Below are 24,745 nucleotides of genomic sequence, written 5' to 3'. Positions count from 1 at the left end.
GACATCAGTGGAGAATCCACATCTGGTCGTGTAGTTGGGGACTCAAGGGCATTTGTCAGAAGGCTTAAATTTACAAGCCAAGACCCGGAAGATGAAGACATAGTACCACTTGCTTATCTTAGGGTCAAACTCACCGCGAAAAGAGAGCATACTATCGATGCTCTGATTGATGAAGGAGCAGATTTTAATGTCTTGACCTATGAGGCATGGACCCTACTAGGCCAACACGAGCTGACACCGACTAATGCAACTCTTAGCCCTTATGGGGGACCTCCACAAGCACTCATAGGGAAGTGTAATATCCTTGCAACAATTGAAACTGAAAGCTTGCCTATCCTATTTCATGTTCCTCCAAATGGTACTGAATATGGTAAGGAAACCCTCCTGGGAAGACCCTTCAAAAGGGCGATCAAATTTGAGGCTGACTATGTAGAACAGAGGATACACCTAACACTACCAGGTGTGAGGATAATCACAATCTTTAGCAAGGGTGACCTCAGCAAACCTCGAGGGAAGGGCAAGGAGCATTCTGACATACCAAGCAAGCCTAGTAATGAGAGCAAGGAGTTGTTGAAAGAGTTAATACAAGCGCAGGTTGAACAAAGAGAACCAGTGAGTGAGGCCATACTTGAAACAAAAAGGTTAGGAGACAAGGCCAAGGATAGGATTTCATACAAATGTCATAGAAGACCAAGAAAGAAGCCCAAGCCTTATAGACGAAGGCATCAATGGAGAGCTAGCACAATGCCACAATGGATATCCAAGGCGTTGCTTCGTGCTCAAGGGTATTATGCAGGCAATCAACGGATTTGGGTACCAAAACCCCCTGCTAAACCACCTCTTTCAGAAGCCCAAATTATGTCAAAAGCAAAGAGGCGAAGGAGGAAACCTAAACGAAAATCCAAGTCTCGAACCAAAAATATTGGAGTGATTGAACCCCTCACTATTGAAATCAAGGAACCAAACATGACCTATCAAAAAGTAGATTCCCAGCCTGGCATGCATAGCAAGCAGATATCAGAGGTAATTGTCGAGCATGCACAAGGTCCACTAGTGCCCAAGGAGCCTTTGACTTCCCAAGAGGATAATGAGCACCACAGGCACAACATTGCTCAAGATAAGGTTGATTGCTCAACAAAGCTAGTGACAGAATCATCTAACAATCACGAGCAAATTCTCCAGTCAGTGCCAAGCCCACATAGGAGTCCCAAATCTCCTACATCCTCCTTTTCCAAACGGACACAGGAAGCACAATAGCGGTCGTCAATGGCGGCTACTCACTCCCAATCTCTATCTCCATTGAGGCTTCCAAATATCCAAGAGGGGGGACATGACACTAGCCGTGTCTCTCGGCCCAAGGATATGCCTGTGCAACCCAATGTGACCAGATCAACTCATGCTCGATCTATACAAATGAATGCTCAAAAGGCAACAAAAGATGCAACCACCTCCGATCGCCCTAAGGACCGGATACCGCAATCCACCAATAATAGCAAGTCCACCGAACTAGCTGCTAGTACTTCAAATCAGGGATCACAACCGTCACAGCCCTTGGCCGTGACAATGCCCCTTGCGGAACGTATCCTTAGTAGTTTACATGTGAAGGAGGTGTCGCAACCAACTTCATTAATAACTCCAGCACTTCCAAAGAGCCTAAAGCCTGAGCTGGAGGAGTCAAACACATGGGAATTGGCTGAAGAGCTAGACTCCCCCAAAAGGGAGACAGTTGTACTCACGTAACCTGGCAAGGCTATTTCGCAGGCCACGACTAACTCCCATGAGGACACATTAGAGAAGGGAAATGTTGAGGCCCAACCAAGCACATTAGCGATCGACCTAGCCCAAGGTTCTGAGCCGTTAGATGCACCTGCACTGACCAAAAAAAAGAGAAGAAAACAGCGAAAACAACAACAGTTGCAGGTGGTTGTGGACCCCAAGAACATTGGGACGAAGAGTGCTGGAGAGCTGATGAATAAAGCATCGAGTCCGTCCCCACCAATGAGCCCACTGATGCCTCTCCTAATAGCGGTGAAACCTCAGACACATCCGTGTGCTCCGACAAATCAAAGCAGTCATTACCATCAATGGCTGCTTGCAACACTCTATCCACTGACAATAGAACTCGCATTGACAAATCAAGAGTGGATACAACACTGTCACGACGGGATGACGAATTCACACCAGCCACACCCAAGGAAAACCATGACGCAATAGCAAAGCCTCAAGAGAAACATGGAAACCCCAAGAGCATAAGCAATCTTAACATTGACCAATCTTGCTCATATAGGCCTGAATCCCCAGCTATGCTAAAGCCTAGGCAAACTCCTAGAACCTTGCATGAGATAGCAACCGAGCAAGCCCTCGTTGAACATAGAAGTGTCGCAGAATGCTTAACTGAGTTGGATGCTAAGCTCAAGGTGTTCGCACGAGTTTACGCCCTTGCGGACATGGGCACAATCCCCAAGGAGCAGCTTGGAGATTACTTGCCCTTCCCTTTATCTTGGGAAGAGCTGGAACACCTTGACGAGCACTACAGCAGGCTCCTACACGAACGCTTGCGACTCATCTCGGGCGAGGAAGCTAACGAACTGCGCTTAACCATCACGTTCAATGAAGTGCTCTGCCAACTAAATCTCGTAGACATAGAGCGACTAAAGCGACTGTCAGCATGCCAGAGTCGATTTGAGCAGCGTTGGTGTGAAAATCGCGTTGCAATGGCCGAACTAGGGGCTCAGATCATGACAGTCTCTGAGGAGCCATTGGCCAAATGGCGATCCCAAAGAGACCCAACCTATGTGACACCAACTTCCCTTCGAGTGCTGACTGCCGTTCAGGGCAAGGACTTGGCCGAACCAAGCCAAGAAAACCCTCTGTTTGATAAAGTTCTGGATGAGGAGGAGTTACATCTCACCAGTAGACTCGGACAAGGTTCCATGCTACTCGATGTGGTGAAATATTTATTAGTATTAAGTAAGCTACCACGTGTGCTAGATGCGTGTGCCACGCTTCAGTACAATCCCGAGTTCTACCATTGGTTTCTATCCTAGTGAAGCGACAAGGGTTCGGACAAATGTATGTACACATATATATACAAGGATTTTCGTATCACCGTGTATAGACATTATTAACACACACAAGCCATAACAAGTCAAGCGCAGACAGACAAGTCGGGGCTGCAAAGCTATGCTAGGCCGGTTCCACGTTCACTAGATCATGCCCGCCTCCGGGCAAAGAGCATGTGCTCCGCATTACCATCATGGTAGCTCTGTCCAACATCCCTAAGGACGTAAGCAGGGCGCAATCTCTCTCTCTTTGTACACGACCCCCTCCCCGGCCTATCCTTCCGAGGAGGAGCCTTCCAAACGCAGAACCACCAACCGATCCAACTCGGCATGAGTCAAGACCTGCTCGTAGTTAGTAGCTAGAGGGACACCATTACAAGAGTCCAGCATGTTCCGCACCTCCTCTTTTAATCACATACGTTTGACAACCGACACCAAGTCCCTCCTATGGGAACGCTCTTATCCCGTATCAAAGCCTAACTCTTGGATTGCATTTTGCAGGGTTCCAGAAGAAAAACATGGAGAACCACGGTCAGCTGGCTTACAGAGACGCTCTCCGCGGGCGACGGGAACATGTGGCACGTGCCCCTCCACCAGTGCACTACATGCCCACCCTCAAAAGGTACGCGAAGAAGCGAGGCCCTAAGCGACACCGTCCCGGACGAAGGCCGAAGAATCCCCGGGCCAAGAAGGTCGAGACTCAAAGAAACACGCAGTATGTGGCAACACCAGTTGCACAGACCCCCAATGCACGCTCGGGCACCAGGTGCTCACGAAGTGACAAGGCGGTCAGAGATAGGACAGAATTTAATGAATTGTTTAAGGACATTCTGGAAACGATAGCGTCCCGGGACTACACCATTCATGTCCCAGCCGACATGTTCCCTGCCCAGTCTCACGGGAGCCCCGCACTAGCACCGCCCTGGTCGCCTAGCCAACCGGACTCACCCCGCCTCGTACCTATCGATTAAACCCCTATGATGTACAAGTAGCTCGACAAGTCAGCATGCTATAACTTTTTGTTTTTTGATGAGTAAAGGGGCAAGATCCCCACTTGTACACATTCTCGTTACCTCTCGTTAATGCATGCGACCTTAACAAGCAATGAAATAGGCATCCCAATAGACATCATAGAATTCTGAAAAATTATGTCTTAACATGATTGCATTTGTTCGATGTACTTAACGCAAGCGAGCATATACTCTCACGAAGTGACAAGTGGATGCAGGATGACACAGGTCTTCGCGCAAACGCGTCCAACGGCCAGGCCACTGCAAGACCACCAACCGCACATAAACCGCAACACAACCATGATGCAGAACACGAAAAATCACCCTTGCGCGTACCCACATCGCACGCACCAAAGCATAGTCATGGGCTACACTCTCTTCTTAGGCCAAGCGCTATAGTGAGCTCACGATAGGTGTCCCCACAATCGCACCAATATTGCAACGGCTCCCCTAACAACGAGGCTCGGGCACAATCATCATTGTCATATCCATTTCCTGAGCCTTCTAGGCTTGACATTTCCCAGCCAAAAAGGCTCATAGCCTCAGCATATTGCAGTGGTTGTACTTTGGCCCAAAAAAAAAAAACAAAGAAATGAGAAGCACCCACGATCATAGCACCGCACCTAGGGGTCCTTAAGTTAGGTGCATCCAGTGACCTTGGTTGGCTGGCTCCGTCCCTAGCCCCCTAACCCCCTAGCATCACCCACAATAGTTCAGGGCACATCAAGGGCAGGACATACCGAGGTGAGCTTGTCTCGCCTATGGTTAGACCTGTCACCCTGACCCACTTGCACAGTCCCCTCTGGCACTCTGCTTTAATACCATTGCGATCAATGGTGGTAAGCACCGCACGATTGGCCATGAAAAGTACACCGTCCTTCACAAAGCAAGTCCAATAGCTTCGAGCTACCGAAAGTGCGGTGTCCCGGTATATTCAATTATGCTACGTTGTGCGGTCACAAGGCAAAGGATGTCTCATACACCTTCACAAGAACTTCTCAATAGGGACAACTTTGCTTCATCCACACATTGTTACGAGAACCTAGCCCGCAGCCTTCTAACTATGTAATATCTAAGTATGCACGCGCACTCACATAATAACTGCACCAAAGTCTATGCACAGTTTGGGTCCTCAAGTGCGCGACAATACTCCAGGCTTGCTTAGAGTTCAACTTGTCTCCCAAACTAATCCAAATATGTCTTGTGCACACTACGAAAACTAGCACTACCCCTTAGGGAGAGACCACCTAAGAGATTTTCCAATTGCAGGTATTAAAGACTCCAACGAAAGCGCCGTCAGCTCTACATCAACACTCAACTCTGAACTCTTGTCCTTTACTTCATCATGCAAACCACCAGCAAATCATCACGAGCAGGATCCACCATGAGCATCCCATGCACACCAAACCTCGTGCCAGCCATGAGTGGCCATTCCCAACAAAGAGTAGCCCTCTCGCCACCTACAACAATCTTATCACCAGCCAATCGGAACAGCACAGTGCCACCAACGCCCTTCCTCCGCACCAACATAAGAGCTCCTCCAAGGCAACCCACAACAACCCTTCCACCCACATCTACGGTGCAAGCTCCGCATGCTACCTTTGACGCAGAGTGCCATGGGACTGGTACTCGTCTAGGAGGGGGGTAATGTTAACCCCAACATGAAGAAAGCAAAAGGAAATGAAAAAGACACAGGGCAAAGGCGGAAAAAATGTAGCCCGACGGAAGAAAGAAGAGGAGAAAAGGTCAAAAGTGCAAGGACAACCTTAAAAAGTCCAGGGCAAATGCAAAAGGGGAAAGGTGCATTTTAAAATACAAAGGCGCACCCTGAAATCTTGTAAAAGAGTGCCAGGCGGTGGAAAATCCGGAAAGCTAAAACAGAAGACAAAAACAAAGGCCAAGGCAAAGAGAAACGGAAGACAAAGGCGCACAAGGAAAAGCGCAAGTCAAAACTATTGTAAAATAGCGCAAGCGCATCATGGTTTAATTCAAGGAGCGTCGGGCTCTCACCCTTGCAATTTGTAAATGTAGATGGGCGGTGAAAAGGAAGCTAGAGAGAGAGAAGGACAATGGGAAAAAGGGCCTAGGCTACGGTCGGCCATGTAAGAAAGGGGAAAAGGGGATGACCGTCCAAAAGGGATTTAGGGTTTTGTATATAAAGTTGAAAAGTGAATGAGAAGCTCATTCTTGTGTGTGGCAAAAAGTGGCTCTCCTCTTCTCCTTCTTCTTCTTGTTCTTGCTTGCTTGAGCTTGTGCTTGAGAGAGGAAGTGCGAGAGTGTAAGGGAGTGAGTGTGTGAGGGTGAGGGACCAAGGAGGAGAAGCTCTCCATCTTCTCCTCTCTTCTTCTTTTCTCTTCTCTTCTCTTCTCTTGCTCGCGGTGATGGAGCTTAGAGCATGGAGCTTGAGGATGGAGCTTGCTTGAAGCTTGCACTTGGATCGTGGAGGTACCGGAGTGCACGGGAGAGGAGGTAACTCGAATGGCATGGAGGTAAGCTCACTACACCCGTAGATATGGATGGCGCGTCGCCTATGTGAGAGGTAGCCATTAGTGCTCGGCTTGGAATGCTTGAAACAATAAGCAGTCCGAGGGTCTTGGCGGTTGAGCGAAAGCTCCCACAGTATCAAAGAGAAATAAATGAGTTAAAGGAGGGGCTCAAGGCCAAGAGTGGAGAATAAGAAAGGTGGCAAGCAAAGCTCGCTGTTGCAGAAACACAAAACCTCATGAGCCTACAATGCCATTATGACGAGCCAGTAGTGTTGTATAAAGACCTGCAAAAGGAGAATGAAAAGGTCCAGGATGTCGCCAAGGAACTAGCAGCATCAGAAGAAGAGAGAAGCCAAAGGCACCAAAAGCACATAGAAGATTTGGAAAAGAGGATAGCCTCGGAGCTAGAAGAGCAGAAACGCTTGGAAAGAGAAATTGAGAAACATGAGAGGAGGCTAAGGGCATTAGCCCAAAGGTATAATGAGAGCTTGGAGGAAAAGAAGAAAAGAGTAGATGAATGGGTGGACGGGAGCAAAGGAAGGGTGAGAGACTTGGCAAGCTAGCTAGCCCTTGCAGAAGGTGACAAGGTGTTGGCAGAAAGCAGGGCAGAGACCACACAAATAAGTTTGGAAGCCCAACAATGCACCTTTCTCAACACTCTCTTAGATGTCACACAATTTGAAGAGGAGGCCATTGAATCATTAAGGGAAAAACTCGAAACCGTCGCCTGTAGGGCTCTAAGACATGGACTGCACATCTAAGCATAGGCAGCAGGGCGGCCCAAGGAAGCAGAGCGACAGGAGCACAAAAGAGAGGAAATGCAAAGGCCAACTGAAGAGATAGGGACAAGCCTGGAAATGGGACAACAAGAGGAGGAGCTAGTCCCACAACCTCCTTCCCCACGACCAGAAGAGCAACAGCAGATGGACATCCCTATTGCCAAAAAAGCCAAGCTAAAAAATAAGATGAAGCAAATGCTTGAGCAAGCTTGGAGAAGGCTGAATGCTCAACTGGCAAGTAATGCCAGCACAGAGCCCATTCTGCCGAGAGAAGACTGCTTACCAATAAACTATCATACTGAACTCATATTCCGGGAGCAGAGAGAGAATAATTGTGAGCCATTTGAATTCAATTTCCAATTTCCCACTGCATTGAGTAGGGTATTATCAACCAAGGTGTTGGAAGAGGTGATCAACGTCAAAAGGAGGCTGGAGGTGGACCTGAGAGAGAGAGAGAGAGAGAAATCCTACCCAATGGGAAACAGAGGCTCCAGACTACTTGGAAAACAAAGTCTATGAAGTACCTAAAACCGAAGTGGAGGAGGCGCATTTGGGAAGGTAACACTGACACCTAGATGTCATTTTACAATACCCTACCCTTCAAAAGAAATAACCCCACTTTCATGCCAGATCCAAGAAGGGTAGGAGTGGATTATAACCCCGACATCTATGGTCGATATGACTTTCCCAGAGTATACAATGTCAATGCCACCAAGCTTGAGAAAGCCCTCACTTTTATGCTACAAGATATGTACAACTCCATAGCCCACTTCCTCAATGAATTCACTTCATGCTCAAATCCAGCCTTCCTAACTACATGTAATTATCTTATATTACTTGGGGTACTATTGAAGCAAGAGCCTACATCACAAGAGTACCGCCTGTCACCACTCTTTTTTGATCCAAATGGCATAGATAGCTACGTTATGACTAGGTTAATGATGTAGGCTACCCTTCTCCCCTCTTTTTGCTTAGCTCTCTTAGAAGATATGAATGATAGTCACTTCACTCGTTTTGTAACCATCCATTTCTTTCCACCACTACTCTCCAGGCACGAATGAACCTCAAAGGTTACATGCAAAGCTGGAGATTCCTTAACAAATCTCTTAAGACCCCAACTCCTCCCTCTCATGAGTTTAATGATGAAGACTAGATTTTTGACATTAAAAAAATAGATAAAGAAAAGAAGAGAAGAGAAAAGACAAAGAAAAGAGAAAAGAATAGAGAAAGAATAAGAGATCACTAGAAGGAAATCATAGGGAAAGTAATCGAATAATCTCATTAAATGTAGGCCACAGTCATTGCACCTAAGGGTCCTCAAGTTAGGAACGTCTGGTGGCTTCGGTCAACTGACTCCATCCCTAACCCCCTAGCCCATTTTGATTCCCCATATCACATTTAGGACACATCAAGGGGCAGGACACACCTAGGGAGGTCACCCGCGCCTTGTCGCCTATGGTTAGACTTGTCTCCCTAAGCCACACTCACCACACCCCCTTAGGAAAGAGCTGGGTCCTCAAGTGTGGGACAACACTCGAGCCTGGCCTGTGGAACCAACTCCCATTTCCACTAGCATGAGCACAATGCATCACATGGTAAGGTAGACACATCCCTAGGAAGTGCACCTTCTTTTCTTTACAGGTAACTCCAAACAATGCAAGCCACCAACTTCGGAGGCCCCATCATCATCGACTCACATGACTGCCTTTCAAATCACCGAATCTTCATTAGCTCAAACCCACAAGTGCCATGGAACTGGCACTCATCTAGGAGTCACGGACACGGACCATGCAACCAAAAAGAAGTAGAGGAAGACCAAGGAAGCCCAAGTTAAAAGGTGAATGGAGAAGCTCATTCTGCCCAGTCAAGAAAAGTGGAGGAGAATGCAAGCTTAGAAAAAATGTGGGAGAGCTCCGAAGATTCTAGTGAGGTGCTCTCAAGGATGAAGGAAATCCCTGAAGATTCTAGTGAGGTGCTCTCAAGGATGAAGAAAAGCACTGAAGATTCTAGCAAGGTGCTCTCTCAAGGATGAAGGAGAGCCTCTGAAAGCTATAGCAAGGAAAGTGCATGGCATAATGTAATTCATTTTATAAGAGCACCAAGCTCCCTCCTGTGTAAGTTGTAAAGTCTAAATGGACATAGGTGAAGGGATATGGCAATTGGAAAGGAATAGGGAAAGAGAACCTTGGCAAGATGCCCGGTCATGTAAAAAAGGGGATGGGTGCCCAAGAGATTTAGGGCTTTTATATAAACCTAAAAAGTGAATGAAGAGTGCATCCTTTGGTATGTGGAAAAAGTGGTCTCTTCTTCTTCCCTTCTTCTTCCCTTCTTCTCTCCTTCTTACTTGCTTGTGTGTGCTTGAGAGAGGGAGTGTGAAGAAGTGAGGGAGTGAGTGTGTGAGGGTGAGGGAACTTGGAGAAGAATCTCTCCATCATCTCCTCTATTCTTCTTCTCTTCTCTTCTCTTCTTTCTCTTGCGCACAGCTATGGAGGATGGAGCTTGGAGATGGAGGTTTGAGGTTGCTTGAGCTTGCATATCGAATCATGGGGCTACCAATTTGCTTGTGGAAGGAGGGTACTCATTCGAGCATGAAGGTAAGCTTACTACACCCCTGTAGCATCGAAGGTGTGTCAGCTAGGTGAGAGATAGCCATTTGTGCTCGCTTGAAATGCTTGAACCAATAAACGGTCCATGGGTCTCGGCGCATGAGCGTGAGCTCCCACTGCATACATATATTCTAGCACACATGCATTCTAATATACATCAGGATCCCCAATGAGAGGTTAGTATGAGATCCAATGTTGTTAAACTATAGCAAAGATGTTTTGTAGACATTCATTAGATTCATAATCCCTTATATGAATACCACATATTGTAGGTGGCATGCAATGTGGTAAGGCTTTTTGGAGCTCATTCTTGCAAACGTACACAAAAGAGGGGGACACCATTTTAGATTGCAATGCAAGATGTGGTGACCTTGCATGAATATCACTAAATTCCAATAGACAAATTGCATGTCTATATCGCTTTGACAAAGATGGAAGATTTCTAAGAGCAAAGGTAACATGTTTACATAAACTTATACAATATTTAATTGTAATGTAGTGCTCTTTTTTATCATACCAATATATGGGTACTCACTTTCCACACGCGCATGTACAACTACCTCCCACAACTTGAAACTTAATTACATTCGATGTGAATGGGGTGCTTCTACATAAGTGGCCAATGTAGAAGGGATCATTATTGATGAAGCCCCTAGAAGTGGGCAAGTAATAGGTGATTTTGTGGCTAGAGCTTGCAAAGTTTTTGAAGGAAATATCCACATTATTTGACATTGCCATTTGGAGCTCAATGAAGGAAGACAACTTAAGCGAGCTACTCAACCGGTGAATATGTGAAGTCGTTAAAGTAAGCGCCAACCTTTGTATTTCAATATGGATAAGGCAAGTACAAAGCAGCTCCCATAGCCACTTCTTCCGAAAGGAGTTACACAAAGCCCCTTTTCTTGAAATGTTTTGATGACATTGATTGGTCGCACTTTGGCCCAACTACGACACTATTTGTAGATGATAGCATGGAGAAGATGTAGAGGAACCCAGCCAACATCTTTATATGCCTACCCCCATTTGAAGGACACCCCATGGATACAGTTCTTTGGAGGGCATGCTTCTCTACTTGACCGAGCTAGCATGCTTCCATGGTTTAGTCCTAGAATTTGTTAGGGATCACCTATTCCACCCTCCAGCAATGGAACTCAATTGATATTTGATGTGCATGATGAATATGTACTTTCAGAATTATTTGATTATGTTAATTTACAAGCACAATGAAATGAGAATGAGAGAGAAAAGGAGAAAGAGAAAGGAATGTGCAAGTGAAGGAGATTGTGTGCATGCATTCGCTCAATTCTAGTACTATAAGATGTAGAAATAAAGCACATGCAAAATATCTAGGGAAGGGTGGAGTGTGGATACATGCGCGCATGTGCATGTATATGTGCACAATGGATTGCATAACAATGAGGTAATATTGTTGTCCCAATGTTAACTATTTGAACAATTTAAAAAACAACAAATATCACACGTTATTGTAGTAAGTGTAACAAATTATTTGATATTACATCCTCTTATAGTAAGGCCACACAATAATACTCAATTGAATGTAGCAAAAACATGTAGGATATAGTTTCACTTATGTGTGCACACTGGAAGTGATGATATATCAAGATGTAATAGCAAATCACACACATAAAAGAGGGAGGTACGTGAATGTATATATGCATGTGGGAGTAACAATGCGATATTCTTTTCGTCCTAATCTTAACTACTAAAAGTGTCATCTAAGACAATGGATCTCATGCAAAATCTTGACCCTTACAAAATTAAGAGGGTTGTGAAAAACAGATGCATGGCCCTTGCAAAATTAAGAGGGGGCAAAAGAGAGAAGCTGCTAATTGAGAGAGAGGGGGGAAGAAAGGGGGGGGGAGAGAGAAGTTACTATATATATATATATATATATATATATATATATATATATATATATATATATATAAGGTTTAGAGTCATGCAACGTAGCTATATAGAAACAATGGAAGGAACATAGACAAACAAGAAGAAGACAACAGAACGCAGAGAAGTGCTTGAGAGTGGATAAAGGATGTTTTCTATATTGCAGATTGTTGAATGTCGAAGACTCACAATGTGTAGAACAAGGTGTTGAGGACTTCCCCAAGCCCATATTTATAGGGATTACAAAGTGCGGTATGAGCTAGCTTCCACTTGTGTTGAGTGGGTATCAAATGTTTCTTTTGTACAAGATTTACAGGATCGATGCATGCACACCAAAAAAAAGGGCCAATGTACAATCTACGATGTACAATACAATAGATTACAGAGTAAAGTGCCAGGTGTCAAGGTGGATATGAGCAGGACAATAAGTCCGCAAGGACGTTATCTTTTCCAAGTACATGTTCAAAGTGGATGTCCAACTCATCAAAAAAGAGTGACCACCAAAGAAGTCTTTTATTCCAGATTTCTGAAGGTGCCTTTTTTGTCAAGTATCCCCGCACATGTTGTAGATCTGTTTTAGACTGTGAAAGATTCGAACTCCACAAAGAGACGGAAGGCTTTGATATCTTTCATGATGGCTAAGATTTCTCTTTGATATGGCAAATAATTCTTTTGGGTAGTTGAGAAGACTCCTGATGCATAGTGGCAAATTTGTAGGTGTTGAATTTGGGTTGGTGGAGTTGATGGAGAAGTATGTTCACACAAGATAGCAACCCAACCAAGACCAGAGGCATCAATGTAAACTACCAAGGGATGCCCAAAGGGTAAATGGAGAGGTGGCAATTTCTAGATAATAGCGTTGATTTGCTGCACAACAGTAGTATGTAGATCTTTCCAAATAAAGTGATTTTTCCAAATAAAGTATGTAGAGATCTTGAGTATACAAAGCTAGGTTGGGTGTAGAGGAATTTATCCAATTCAAGCATCCTAAGAGCTGTTGAAACATTCTTACATTCGCGAGTTGATCGGGAAAACTTAATATATTTTTTAATACATGTTCTTGGAGTTCTACCATCCCTTCCATGATGGATATTTAGACCTAAAAACTCAACCTTTGTTACAAAAAAAAAAGATTTTGTAGGGGAGGGCACCATGCCAACTTGTTCAACAGCAAGCATGAGAGTGAGATGATCTAAGTGTTCCTTTATTGTTTCAGAAAGCACTAAGATATCATCTATATACACTAAGCAAAATAGGAACTTTGAAAACACCATATCTGTCCAACCTTGGAAATAGGTAAGAGCGGTCTTAATACCAAAGGGAAGAACAGTCCATTGGTAATGACCACATCCCTTTCTCTTAATAAGGTGCACTAGAAGATAATATCAAATCAAGGAGAATCATTGCTCTCAAAGTTACATGCAACATCCTATCCACTTTTTAGACTCTTGACCAATTCTCTTTAATTTATACATATATATTGTGTTAATTGGGCCAATCCTATCAAGGGTGAATAAAAGCTCAGTGCCCACAATCTCATATAGCCACGAGCCTTCCTATCTAACTCTGGGATATTTTACCATTTGCATGGAAGCAAGCATTGCTCTCAAATAATGTTACAAAGATAATAGTGTAATCATAAGATAACTAGAACACATTAATGTTGTACCTTGTGGATGATGTTGCTTTAATAACTCTAATGCAATTTGAGAAAATAATCCCTCCGAAGTTATTTTCGGCACTCCGTTTTGCATGCTTCCACTTTTAACTTGCATCCTTCTTCAATCATGATGCTCACACTTGCGCCTATTATGCTAGGGTGAAAATCTTAGACTCTTTTGATGATATGAGCAACATCAATTAAATCTTGGAGGTGACACAAATTGCCCCAACTATCATTACCTAACCATTTCTCATGTGGTAATATTCCATTCTCTAGTAAGGATGGTACAATCTTGTTGAAGTAAGTCCTCTCACATTTCAAGATATTCCGTTACATTTCTTGGCAATATTATCCATGGATAGGATCAAAATCCAACTAATCATTCTAATTAGCCAATGATATAGAAATGTCTCTATCCACCAAAGGCAATATGGCAAGTTTTTTGAGAGAGATATAATATTTTCATTTGCTATTTTTGCCTTTACTCTCTTCTCTCGATGGTGGAATATTCTCCTTGGTGCTCTTTGATTGGGTTATGCTCCAATTCTTTGCAACTTCCTTGACTAGTTGAGCCTTGGTCTTGTTGGATTCAACTAGCATTGACTCTCTTCCATCAATGTTGCTAGCTTTAAATAGTTTGTTAACTACCTTATGAGTAGGCCCTTGCTTTGCCTCCTCTTCTTTGCCTTGCAATCTCACAAGTTTACTACCACCAGGTGCCCCTTTTTGCATTGTTTTAGCTTGGCAATCCCTTCAAAGTGACCTATTTGATGGCATATATAACATGAGTGAAGGATTAGTAAAAATTTGATTTCCACCATCATTTTGATTCCATATGGGTTAAAGACCTCAAAATAGTTAGAAATCACATTTTGCCTAACCCACAAACTACTTACTTTTTTCTCAACTCACAATAACCTGTTTGTTGGTGCTAGGATACATAATATTTTTCTTAGAGATTTAGCTAGGACACACACTTTTGCATCAAACTAACTAAGCAACCTAGAAAATGTGATCTAAACATCACAATCATGCAACAAAATTTCTTCAGCGAAAAAGGGGGACACCAAAGAAAAACATGAACAAATTTACCTTTGAAATCCATTATAGAAGTCAATATCCAATCTCTCTTATGCTGAGAGCTGATAATGCAAAATAGATGCCTTCACCTATAGCTTTGTAATTGGCTGAGCATTGTGTCTATATGATATGTTTGTAGGAATTGTGTGGCGAATTACTCCTCCACAAGGATTCTTCCAATGAAGAAACAAAACAATCCACATAAGAAAAACTAGCCTATCTCCTTTTGATTCTTTGAAGAGAAAATGCCATGAGGGTCTAAACACTCTTGCCTTTACTTTGCATAGCAAGGGTCCTTTTCTTCTCACTCAATTGTTTGATGTGTTTACATAGAGATCTTTTAAATTTCTTCCATGTTAGTCACATGCTTAGTAATAGAAAGAAAATCTATCTCCATGGCTTCAACATTCCTGGGACTCTTTCTATTAGTCTAATCATCTCTCCCCTGACCACATCTTTGCCTCTCTTGCCACCTCCCACAGTCTACATGGGAGAAGGACCAATGGCACGACAAGAGTCTAACATGACTGCCCTTGCCTATGAAGACATTGAATGCATTTATAGTTATTAATGACCACTTTTGCCAAATGTTCACCACCTCTTGTCCCCAATGGTGACTATTGTTTAAGACACTCAAAGGTAGGACCTTGGTATAGAAAAGAAAGGACTAGGCAAATTGTCGTATGGTAGTGCCCACCCAAGATGTGACAACTTTCCCCTAATGAGGTTCCACTCGTCAATGCAATTCTGCCTATCCCAAATCCTTCATCTCAAAGCTCTTTTTCAACTGAGATTTAAGAGCATCCAGCTCATCATGAGCTTTTCTTGCTATCAGCATATCATCCACATAAAGTACTAAAATAAGCAATGATCCATCACTGGCTTTCTTCTGTAAAGACACGGATCCATAGCACTCATGCTATAGCCTTGTGACTACATAAAGGCATCAAACTTATGATACCACTCCCTAGGTGCCTGCTTCAAGCCATAAAGACTTTTCTTCGACTTGCATACTAGGTGCTCCCTGCCAGGTTCTGCAAAGCCCTTAGGCTATTCCATGTATATCTCATTATGCAAATCCCCATGCAAGAATGCAGTCTTGACATCCATCTGATACATGTCCAAGTCAAGTTGCGCGACTAAGGCCAAAACCAAGTGTAGGGTGGTCATCTTGACCACATGGGAAAAGACTTCATCAAAGTGAATGGTTATTGTTTGTAAATAGAGTTTCTCATTAGTTGCGATTTACCTTCATTTTGTCCTCCTTTTGGCTTGTCATCAGCGTAACTCATTTTTTTTTTTAAAGTGTTTGCCATAGCCCTAATGGATCAAGGTGAGAGCAATTTCTTGACTTCCCTCCAACTCCACAAGCTTTGTTTGAATGATGAAAAAGCAAAATAAATGTGTGAGAAATGTTTTGCTCACATTGAAGTTTGCCGACTCATTATATCATTTTTGTTACCCTATACAAGATATTTGGGGAGCTTTTTTTAATATTTGAGGGATATTTTGAGAATTCCCATAAAGCTATGAGGGCATTTTGGTGATGTTCTTGAAATTTAAAGATATTTCTAGGGCTTGTTCACATGAGAATAGACACAAGAAGTTTTTGACATTTTTCCATGAGAAAAAATGTGCTCTTGTCTCTTCTTTTTCTCTAAAGTGTTCAACATCATGAGCTTTTGCTCAGGAGAAGGCACATCATACCTAGCTAGGTGCAGCTATGGGGGCTTGCTGTCCCCCACCTCAAGTTGGCAACTCCTTGAACCCAGCCTACAACTAGCTAGGTACATGGTCCCTCCTTCACACAAGCTCAAAATGTCATAGTAATCCACAATGTGGGAACTATAGTGGGAATTTGTCTAGAACTTAGGCCAGGTTCATATACGAGTGGCAACAAACATATATCAAAGGGGTGTGCTTTTGATATGGCGTGCCCCAAGTGGCTAAGACCTTCGTCCTCTTTCCTTCAGACTCACCCTCTTTCTATTGACACCGTGCAAATCCCCCCGCCCCCCCCCCCCCCCCCCTTCCCTCGGCGCGTGACCTTTCAAAAGATCCATGGCAAAGTGTGCAAAACCCTCTTTCAAAAGATCCATTGACACTCTTATATTTTTAGAGCACACTTTGCCTTTGGCTTCATAGTTCACATAGAGGAGTGGAAGGTTGGTCATGGTTACATTGCTACCACCTTCATTTGAACCTACCATTAGGGCCATTTCACATTCATGTAGATAGATGTGATGTCAATTGAGGTGGCAATCATCCATTGGGAAATAGGACTATCCTAGTGTTGCTGAATTTGACCAGCAGGAGGTGAGAGTGGACAGTTCTTTGTAGCACAGAGAAAGAAGTCGTCACCCAATCAACACGCATCAAATGCATGCAATCATCCGGACAATCTTGAAAGCAAGGGTGCCGTGCCCAAGTCGTGTTTGATGTGCCTTTATTGGCTTTCCGTTTGAGGTGTCCATCCGGACGTTCGTCCTTATTTGCGGGGACTAGTGTGGAAATTTGTCTAAGACTTCTTGTGTGGAAATTTCCCAAACACTTAAAAGGCTCTTTCTTTTGAGTGTTCACACGATGGAACCGGATCACTCAACCTGCGCTGAGGCTTCGGGTTGGTGTTGAGAGAGTAAAGCCTATACGGAGGAGAAGACGAAGCAGCAGCAGCAGCAGAAGAGGTATAGCCCTGCTTCGAGTCAAGCCAGGTACGCAAATCTTCCCTCTTTCCTGCCCATCTTCGTCCTTCCTTGACTGTGTGTGCCCCGCAATGGATGTATCGTGAAGCCACATGGTTCGCTTCGTCCTCACAGGTACCCTTGTAAGACATCTAGAGTATGCCATAGCTTCATTTTCATCTGCGTACCAGCATGTGTCTGTCAGTCCCGCCACGTGAAAAGTTTTACAGTCTCGTGGAGTGGACACTTACATGACCATGGCTGTCTGAGAGGTTCTGGATATTTCATGTGTCTTGGCCTTTCATAGGCTTTGGTACACAATCTCGAAATTCTGCCTATCATAACATTTTGTGATGCCTGAGGAAGATCCCTCTTCGCTATCTGAATTAAGCACACATATTAGTTCTCACTTTGTTTTGGTTGATGCAGATGGACAGGGAGAAGTTGATGAAGATGGCTAGTGCAGTCCGCACTGGTGGCAAAGGCACTGTCAGAAGGTATCAACCTTTTAATGTTTTCCTCCCTTTTTTTTTTTGGTAGCACTTGTAAGCGTAAACGGGAATTGCTTTGGATATTGAGTATCCATGGAGCTGTTGTGGTGGTAAATGGAAATTTCTTTGGATTATGAGTCATTGTGGAGCTGATGGGCTCATTTTATTAGTTCCCCTAGGGGTAAACAAATGGTCAAAGGGATGCATGTATCCATCATAACCTTGGTTTCCTGATGATGCTGCTTTTTCCTTTTTATTTTTTAAGTTTGCGATGGTAGAACATATTACAGCAGTCAATGCTAGAAGTGTGTACATTGGCGATATGTCTCAAAAACTTCTTCAGGATTTTGTGATAGATGTCTTGTTGACATATAAGTGAATGAAGTCCGAAATATAGGTGCAGCTGGCTATGTCAACATATTGCAATGTCATCTTCCTTCTGAAAACCTGGGAAACCTTGCTTAGTCTTAAAGCTTTAAGAGTCATGGTTGTGGCTGGTTGATGGTTCCATTACTGCACATTCGAAAGTGTGGTAGTGTGCTTTGCAGTTGGAACAGCTGCAGTATTGTGCCAAGGAGCTGAGCAAGATGGTGGAGATCTGGAGTGGAGCTGGCAGAGAGAGAAGAAATGATTTTTGAAGTGTCTCAGCTTCTGTTTTACCTCTACTTGGATCTGGCTCTTCCTGGCTTGCATTTGGTGGGTTGGTTTTTGTACTTGTTTTGGGTGTTCTGTTTTTGTTTTTTCAGCCGGGTGCTTAATTAGGCTTAAAGGCGGAACCCAGTACCACTAGCTTATACGTGATGTCCTCTTTAGTCGCTCATCTTGCTTTCGCTACTTGCTTTAGGAACATGATCCTTGGAAGACTCCACTTACCAACCAAATTTGTTGTGTGTGTGTGTGTGTGAAGCATTGACAATTACAACAGAAGAAATGCAGCGTACTATTATGCTCTGATTTAGCCTTCACAAGTACAAGGCCAATAGTAAGATTCCAAGAGTCTTCTCTTTTTATTGCATCGAGAGGAAAAGCTTCAGCACCTCTATGATCAGTATGTGAAGGCATTGTAATAAACCCACAGCTAGGAATGTTTGTAAAGATTAATCTCCAAGTTCAAATGGCAGGCAGGGTTAGGAGAAAGTAATAAAACAGTTACTAGTCATCAACTGAGACGGTCTCATGAAGTTTAACAGGGGCGATATAAACATTTTTAAGGTCAAATCCTAATTCTTGCTGCTCTCAAATAAATAGAGAACTAGACTTAGGAATGGTCAAGGTATTGGAAAGATAAATGGGGAGATTGGAGGCCTTAACAGAGATCTTTTAGACTGTATAGACTGAGCGCAGGATCAAAGATCAAGGTGGAGATCCACATTAACTCTGTAGAATGGGCTTCATGATTGTGTAAGGACTTTCTGATTTTTGTTAAATGTGATCAAGAAAGTTATAAGGTTTATTGTTGAGATGTTTGTAATCAATGAAGAGGTTACACATGTGACTGCCCTTAAATTTGTTTATGTAATTGGAGTAACCACTGCTTGAACCCATCCAAGAAGCAATAGAGTCAGTTGCTCAATCTATGTGGTTTAGGTAATCCTTGTGAAAACCTTTTTGACCTCACGAAGCTTTTCTCTTGATTTTTGTTTGCATTCAGCATCAACCTTGTGTGCATCCTAGTCAACACCTCCAGCCTGTGCACATAAATCAGCACACCCATTACTGTTTATCCAGCCATGCATTATAGCTGCCAGTTTACATGGTATCATGCATCTATCTGATTATGTTCCACTTTATACCTGAATCGAAACAGCTGTATTCAGCCCTGCAAGAGCAATTGTAAATTGCACTAGAGTGCAGATGCCACCGATTGTCCATAGCAGAAGGATTGATTGTGAACAACATTAATGAATCATAAACAATGCTGCAAACTGTCTGCAGATGGCATGAATTGATCATGAACATGTCCAGCCAGCTTAACCTGCTTATCTGGAGCTAATTTGGATTGTAACCTGCTAACCTTTAGGTGTGATAGTATGGAGCTGGAAATCAAATATTGTAGTTGGATATACTCAATGCTCCACCCTTGTATGGTGTCACCACTGATCCATGGTGCTAGTTTGAGGGCCCCATTATGAGGAGAAGCCACGTGTGAGCTTAGACATTGGTTGTGTGTTGGCTCCTTTGTTAAATGAGGTCCATATGACTAGTTGGTTTTAAAGAAGACGACCTATGTGGGTCTAGCCTATGAGTTAGAGCAATTAAGTTGGTAGCAAGTCAAGGTACATTTCATTGAGTTGCTTGATATGGGTTATTAGGGGGCTTATATTTGTGTTCAAAGGCAATACCCTGATTCGAGAGTAAAGGGAGTATTCCTTGGTTGGCTACTAGGGAAGGTTAATAACAAGGTATGTCGGGGTCATAGTTGGTTTTAGACCCTTGGGATATATTGGACAGATGTTTGCAAACATTTGCAAACTTGGAGTATGATATATGGGCTTTAGACTTGGCAATAGCAAAAGGTCACACTTATAAACTTTTGCATCACAAGGCATGTGTGAGCATGTGCTTACTATTGTAGTAATGTAGCCTTAGTCACTTGGTTGGTGAGGGTATTTGGAACATCAAGAAGAATTTGTATTTATGCCACACATTGTTAAAAAACACACCCAAGATGTTGGAATACCTCAAGAAAATAGCATAAGCGTTAGCTTCAAGGGAGAAGTTGGCTCTTTGGGATGTAAACTAGAACGTAGAGGGGGCATGCTCCAAGCACATAAAAGACCTATCAGGCACAACCTCTCTCCCCAAGTGACTCAAGGTCACCATAGGTGGCAGTTCATCCTCAAGTCCCATAGGTCAAGCAATTAATGCATCTTACAACCAAGAATTACAAAAGATGTTGAAGCCATGGAAGCTTGAGAATCAATTGATGATGGCTGCTGCAAGGAACTCACCCCTTACAATGGTGGGGAAGGAAATTCCTTCAAACTCCAAGAAGTGGAGATGTGTAAAATGATTAAAAAGATGATTTACATTGACACCCTCTTGCCTTTTATACTCCAATCCAAACTAAGCTAATTTCCTAATTAAAGCAACATGAAAATTGCTTTATTACAATCCATCCTTGCCCAAAAGCTTTGTCCTCAAAACTTTGAAGAGTGAAATGACAAATGAATGGTAAGTGTTAAGAAGTGAGAGGCCAATATTGAATATCCTTGTTGAAGTTCTCTATTGAAGAAGATAATCTTCCATTGAAAAGAATCTCCAAAATAAGCTCAAAACAGTGGAAATCTGGAATGCTGTTCTGAACAGGGTAGCGATAGTAAATGACCCATAACTTTGGACTGAAATGTAGGATTGTCGCATTTTGAGTGATAGAAATGAAGTATACTTCATAATGTATCCATCCATATCATCAAAATCCAATTTTCATGTCGATAGGTCAATTATTTTCATGACAGAAAATTAATACAGCAGGCTGTCCACTGTGCAATGAACTAATTATCTTCTTGAAGAAGCCATGGAAACTGATCCAAATATGAAGCATGTTGTCAAGATGATTCTTCCATAGGCAATCCCTTCCACTTAACAAGATATTCCATAACAATACGGTTCCTTAGAACCTTCTCTCTCTTGACAACAAATCTTTCGGGCTCATAAATGATTAAGCTATCTTCATCAAGAGGAGGTAGTTCTTCAAGAACTTGTATGTTAGGCCCAATGTATTTCTTAAGTTGAGACACATGAAAAACATTATGAATGCGTGTTGTAGGAGGTAAATCAAGTTGATGGGCAAGATCCCCAACTTTCTTTATGATTTGATATGGACCATAATAGCGATGAGTAAGCTTATTATGTCCACCCTTGAGAGAAGCATAACGATGTTAGATATGCTCAATGCCCCACCCTCATAAGGTGCGACCAATGATCCATGGTGCTCAAAGTTGTAAGATCCCCATTATGAGGAGAAGCCAAATGTGAGCCGGGATATTGGTTGAGTCCTGACTTGTATATCAGATGAGATCTATGTGACCGGATGGCAAAAAGGTGACCATTGTGGGTCTAATCTTTAGGTTGGACTAAGTAGTTAAGTTGGTAGCAACTCGAGGCACATTGCATCAAGTTGTGTGGTAAGAGAGTTAAAAGGGGCTCCTATTTTGGGGTTCGGGGGACCGTGGAAACGGCCCTTGGCTGGGGGGTCCCAGGGGGGCCAACGGCAGCACCCCCGGTTCGACGGTAAATGGAATATTCCCTGGCCGACTAGTGGAGGCTCATATGGTAGGTTGGTCATGCTGACCTAACCGCCTTCACGGGCTATAAAAGCTAAACCCCTTCACATCCATCGATCATTTATCTTTCACCCAGTCAGAGTTGTTCCAGCTAGCCTTAAGCTCTTCACCTATCTTCTGTCTAGATCGCCATCTAAGCTTCATTGTGGAAGCGCACGGGTGGATAGAGCCATCTTTGTATCAGTTGTTTGGAGCTAAATAAATTTTCTAATTCTCCTCTTATCTGTTGTGTACTCTCTATCTCTATCTCTTTCTCAGATTCTGTTCGTTGCGCCGTGTAATTTTTACATGGTATCAGAGCCCAGGGGGCTCTAGGGATCGAAGAGTGCGCAAGAGGCAAAGGCTTCAACAGCAAAGAGGAACAATGTCGTCTTCTGGAAGCGGTTCTGGCGCATCAGGAAGCGGTGCAGGAGGTGGTGGTACTGCACTAACTATTCAAACACTGAGGATTCGTCCACCAACCTTCAGTAAAGGCAAGTTAGATGGTACAAACTAAACTTTGTGGAAGTTCAAAATTACAACTATCCTTGATTCTTATGAACTTTTGGAGATTGTGCTGGGGACTTATGTAGAACCATAGCCTATATTCGACCCATCAAATCCTAGTGTGATGATTCCTCCGAATGCAGATCTTCTACGAGCTTGGAAACGAAGGAATGTAGATGCATTGTGTGCCTTAGTTACAAGCTGTTCTGACACTGTTCTGACTTTGATTTAGTATTTAACCAAAGCATTAGAGGCTTGGAACGTACTGAGGAGTCAGTATGAAACGCGAAACCAAACAAGGATTCAAAACTTGGAGAATCAACTAGTAGCGGAGAAGTTTGCTGAAGAAGAGAGAGTTGAAACATTCATCACTCGGATTAAGAATCTGCGCAACTAGATGGTTGGTGCTGGGATACAAAAGACTATCGAGGAGCTAGCTCGGAGGTGTCTTCGGATTTGTCCATAAAAGTTTGATGGACTAGCAACTGTCCTTAATACTCATGTGAGACCTCAAGCTTTGAGTTTTGAGGAGTTTTGTGCATTATTGTTGGAGGAGGAGTTGAGGTTGAAAGCCCGAGAAGGAAGCAACAATGGAGATGCTGCATTCTGTGCGAATGCAAAAGGCAAAGATGGTTTCTCCACAAAAAATGATGTTGATAAAAAAAAGAAGGGCGGTAAGAAGAAGTTTCAAGGAGAGTGCTTCTACTGCAAGAAGAAATGACATGCAATCGCAGATTGTCGTGTCAAGAAGGTAGATGAAAAGAATGGTACCCTTAAAAGTAAAGGGAAAGAGACAGCCAATACGGCTGAAGCAGAGTTGGAGTTATTCATGGCGACCATTGAGGAGGTGTGCTCCTCGGCGTAAGAAGAATCTACCACTGACTCATGGGTGTTGGATAGTGAGGCCTCCCGTCACATGACCAACAAGAAAGGTCTATACAGTTCTATGCAGCCTCCACAAGAATCCATCACTGTGACGGTTGGAAATGATACAAAATGCTTTGCTGCGGGCATAGGTACTATTTCATTTGTTGCTGCGAATGGTGATGTTAAAAAGCTTTCAAATGTGTTGTATGTTCCCGAAATTAGGAGAAATCTGTTATCAGTTGCTTCCATAACTGATCTTGATCATGAAGTGAGGTTCAAGAAGACAAGTGCACAAATTCTTGACAATGACGGCAAAGTTGTTGGCAAAGGAGAAAGAAGGAACAACCTATATGAGCTAAGTGCTCTTACAACCACCGTTGGAGTGGACACAAGTAAGCTTTGGCATAAAAGGTTTGGACACATCGGATTTGCAGTGTTGAAGGAGATGCATAAGTAAGGTATGGTTGCTCACCTAACTGCAATGACCGAATTGAAGGAACCTTATGAAGCTTGTATGATGGGCAAGCAATAGAGAAAGGCATTTCCACAAGAAAGCAAGAATAGAGCATAGGCTTCTCTAGAGTTGGTGCATCCTGACTTGTGCGGAAAGATGCCTACACGGGCCTTAGGGGGATCTTCTTATTTTATGTTGATTGTCGACGACTACAGTAGGAAGATGTGGGTGTACTTCCTTCGTGATAAGGCTCAAGATTTTGGTAAGTTTAAAGAATGGCTAAAACTTGTTGAGAATGAAACAGGGAAAAGTGTGAAGAAATTTAGAATAGATGGTGGTGGTGAGTTCAACTCAAAGGAGTTTGAAGACTTTTGCAAGAGTAAAGGGATTAAGCGTCAATTGACGACGCCTCACACACCTCAGCAGAACGGTGTTTTGGAACGCAAGAATCGCACCATTGTGGAGATGGCAAGATGCATGCTAAAGGGCAAGGGTTTGCCTAACCATTTTTGGGTTGAAGCTGTTAATACTGCAGTCTACATTTTAAATCGGAGCTACAAAGGCTCTCAAGGGAAAAACACATCATGAGGCTTACACTTGTAAGAAACCATCTGTCTCACACTTCAGAATTTTTGGATGTAAATGTTATGCACATATTCCAGATGAGAAGAGAAACAAGTTGCAAACAAAAAGCAGAAAATGTATCTTCTTAGATTATAGTGATGAGTAGAAGGCTTATAAATTATATGACGAAGAGGTAAAAAAGATCATCGTGAGCCGTGATGTGGTGTTCAAGGAGTAGCTACATACAGTGGAGGAGGAGAAGGCAAGTTCTTCCACTTTATCATCAAGCAAAGAAGTAGTCCACTATGAACCTGTCCCAAGAGTT

General features: G+C 43.2%; 1 protein-coding gene across 4 annotated transcripts in view; it reads left to right on the top strand.

Annotated features, from left to right (window-relative positions):
- Positions 1 to 17,144: 17,144 nt before the first annotated feature.
- LOC148032568 (basic transcription factor 3-like) overlaps positions 17,145 to 24,745 on the top strand; it is a 32,468-nt gene continuing 24,867 nt past the window's right edge. Inside the window, exons 1-3 of one of the 4 annotated variants that reach the window (XM_087683211.1) lie at positions 17,155 to 17,302; positions 17,408 to 17,585; positions 17,702 to 17,769. In XM_087683211.1, coding sequence (XP_087539337.1) covers positions 17,702 to 17,769 — 68 coding nt within the window. In that variant the 5' untranslated portion in view covers positions 17,155 to 17,302; positions 17,408 to 17,585. Of the gene's footprint in view, positions 17,303 to 17,382; positions 17,586 to 17,695; positions 17,770 to 24,745 lie in introns of those variants that run through there. The other 3 variants (XM_087683210.1, XM_087683208.1, XM_087683209.1) reach the window with 3 other exon arrangements.

This window comes from Lygodium microphyllum, chromosome 8, assembly GCF_053477565.2.
Source record: "Lygodium microphyllum isolate KBCC chromosome 8, Lygodium_microphyllum_v1.1.10, whole genome shotgun sequence".
Lineage (NCBI taxonomy): Eukaryota > Viridiplantae > Streptophyta > Polypodiopsida > Schizaeales > Lygodiaceae > Lygodium > Lygodium microphyllum.
Note: the sequence above shows the minus strand (reverse complement) of the source record. Positions and strands in the feature narration are given on the sequence as shown.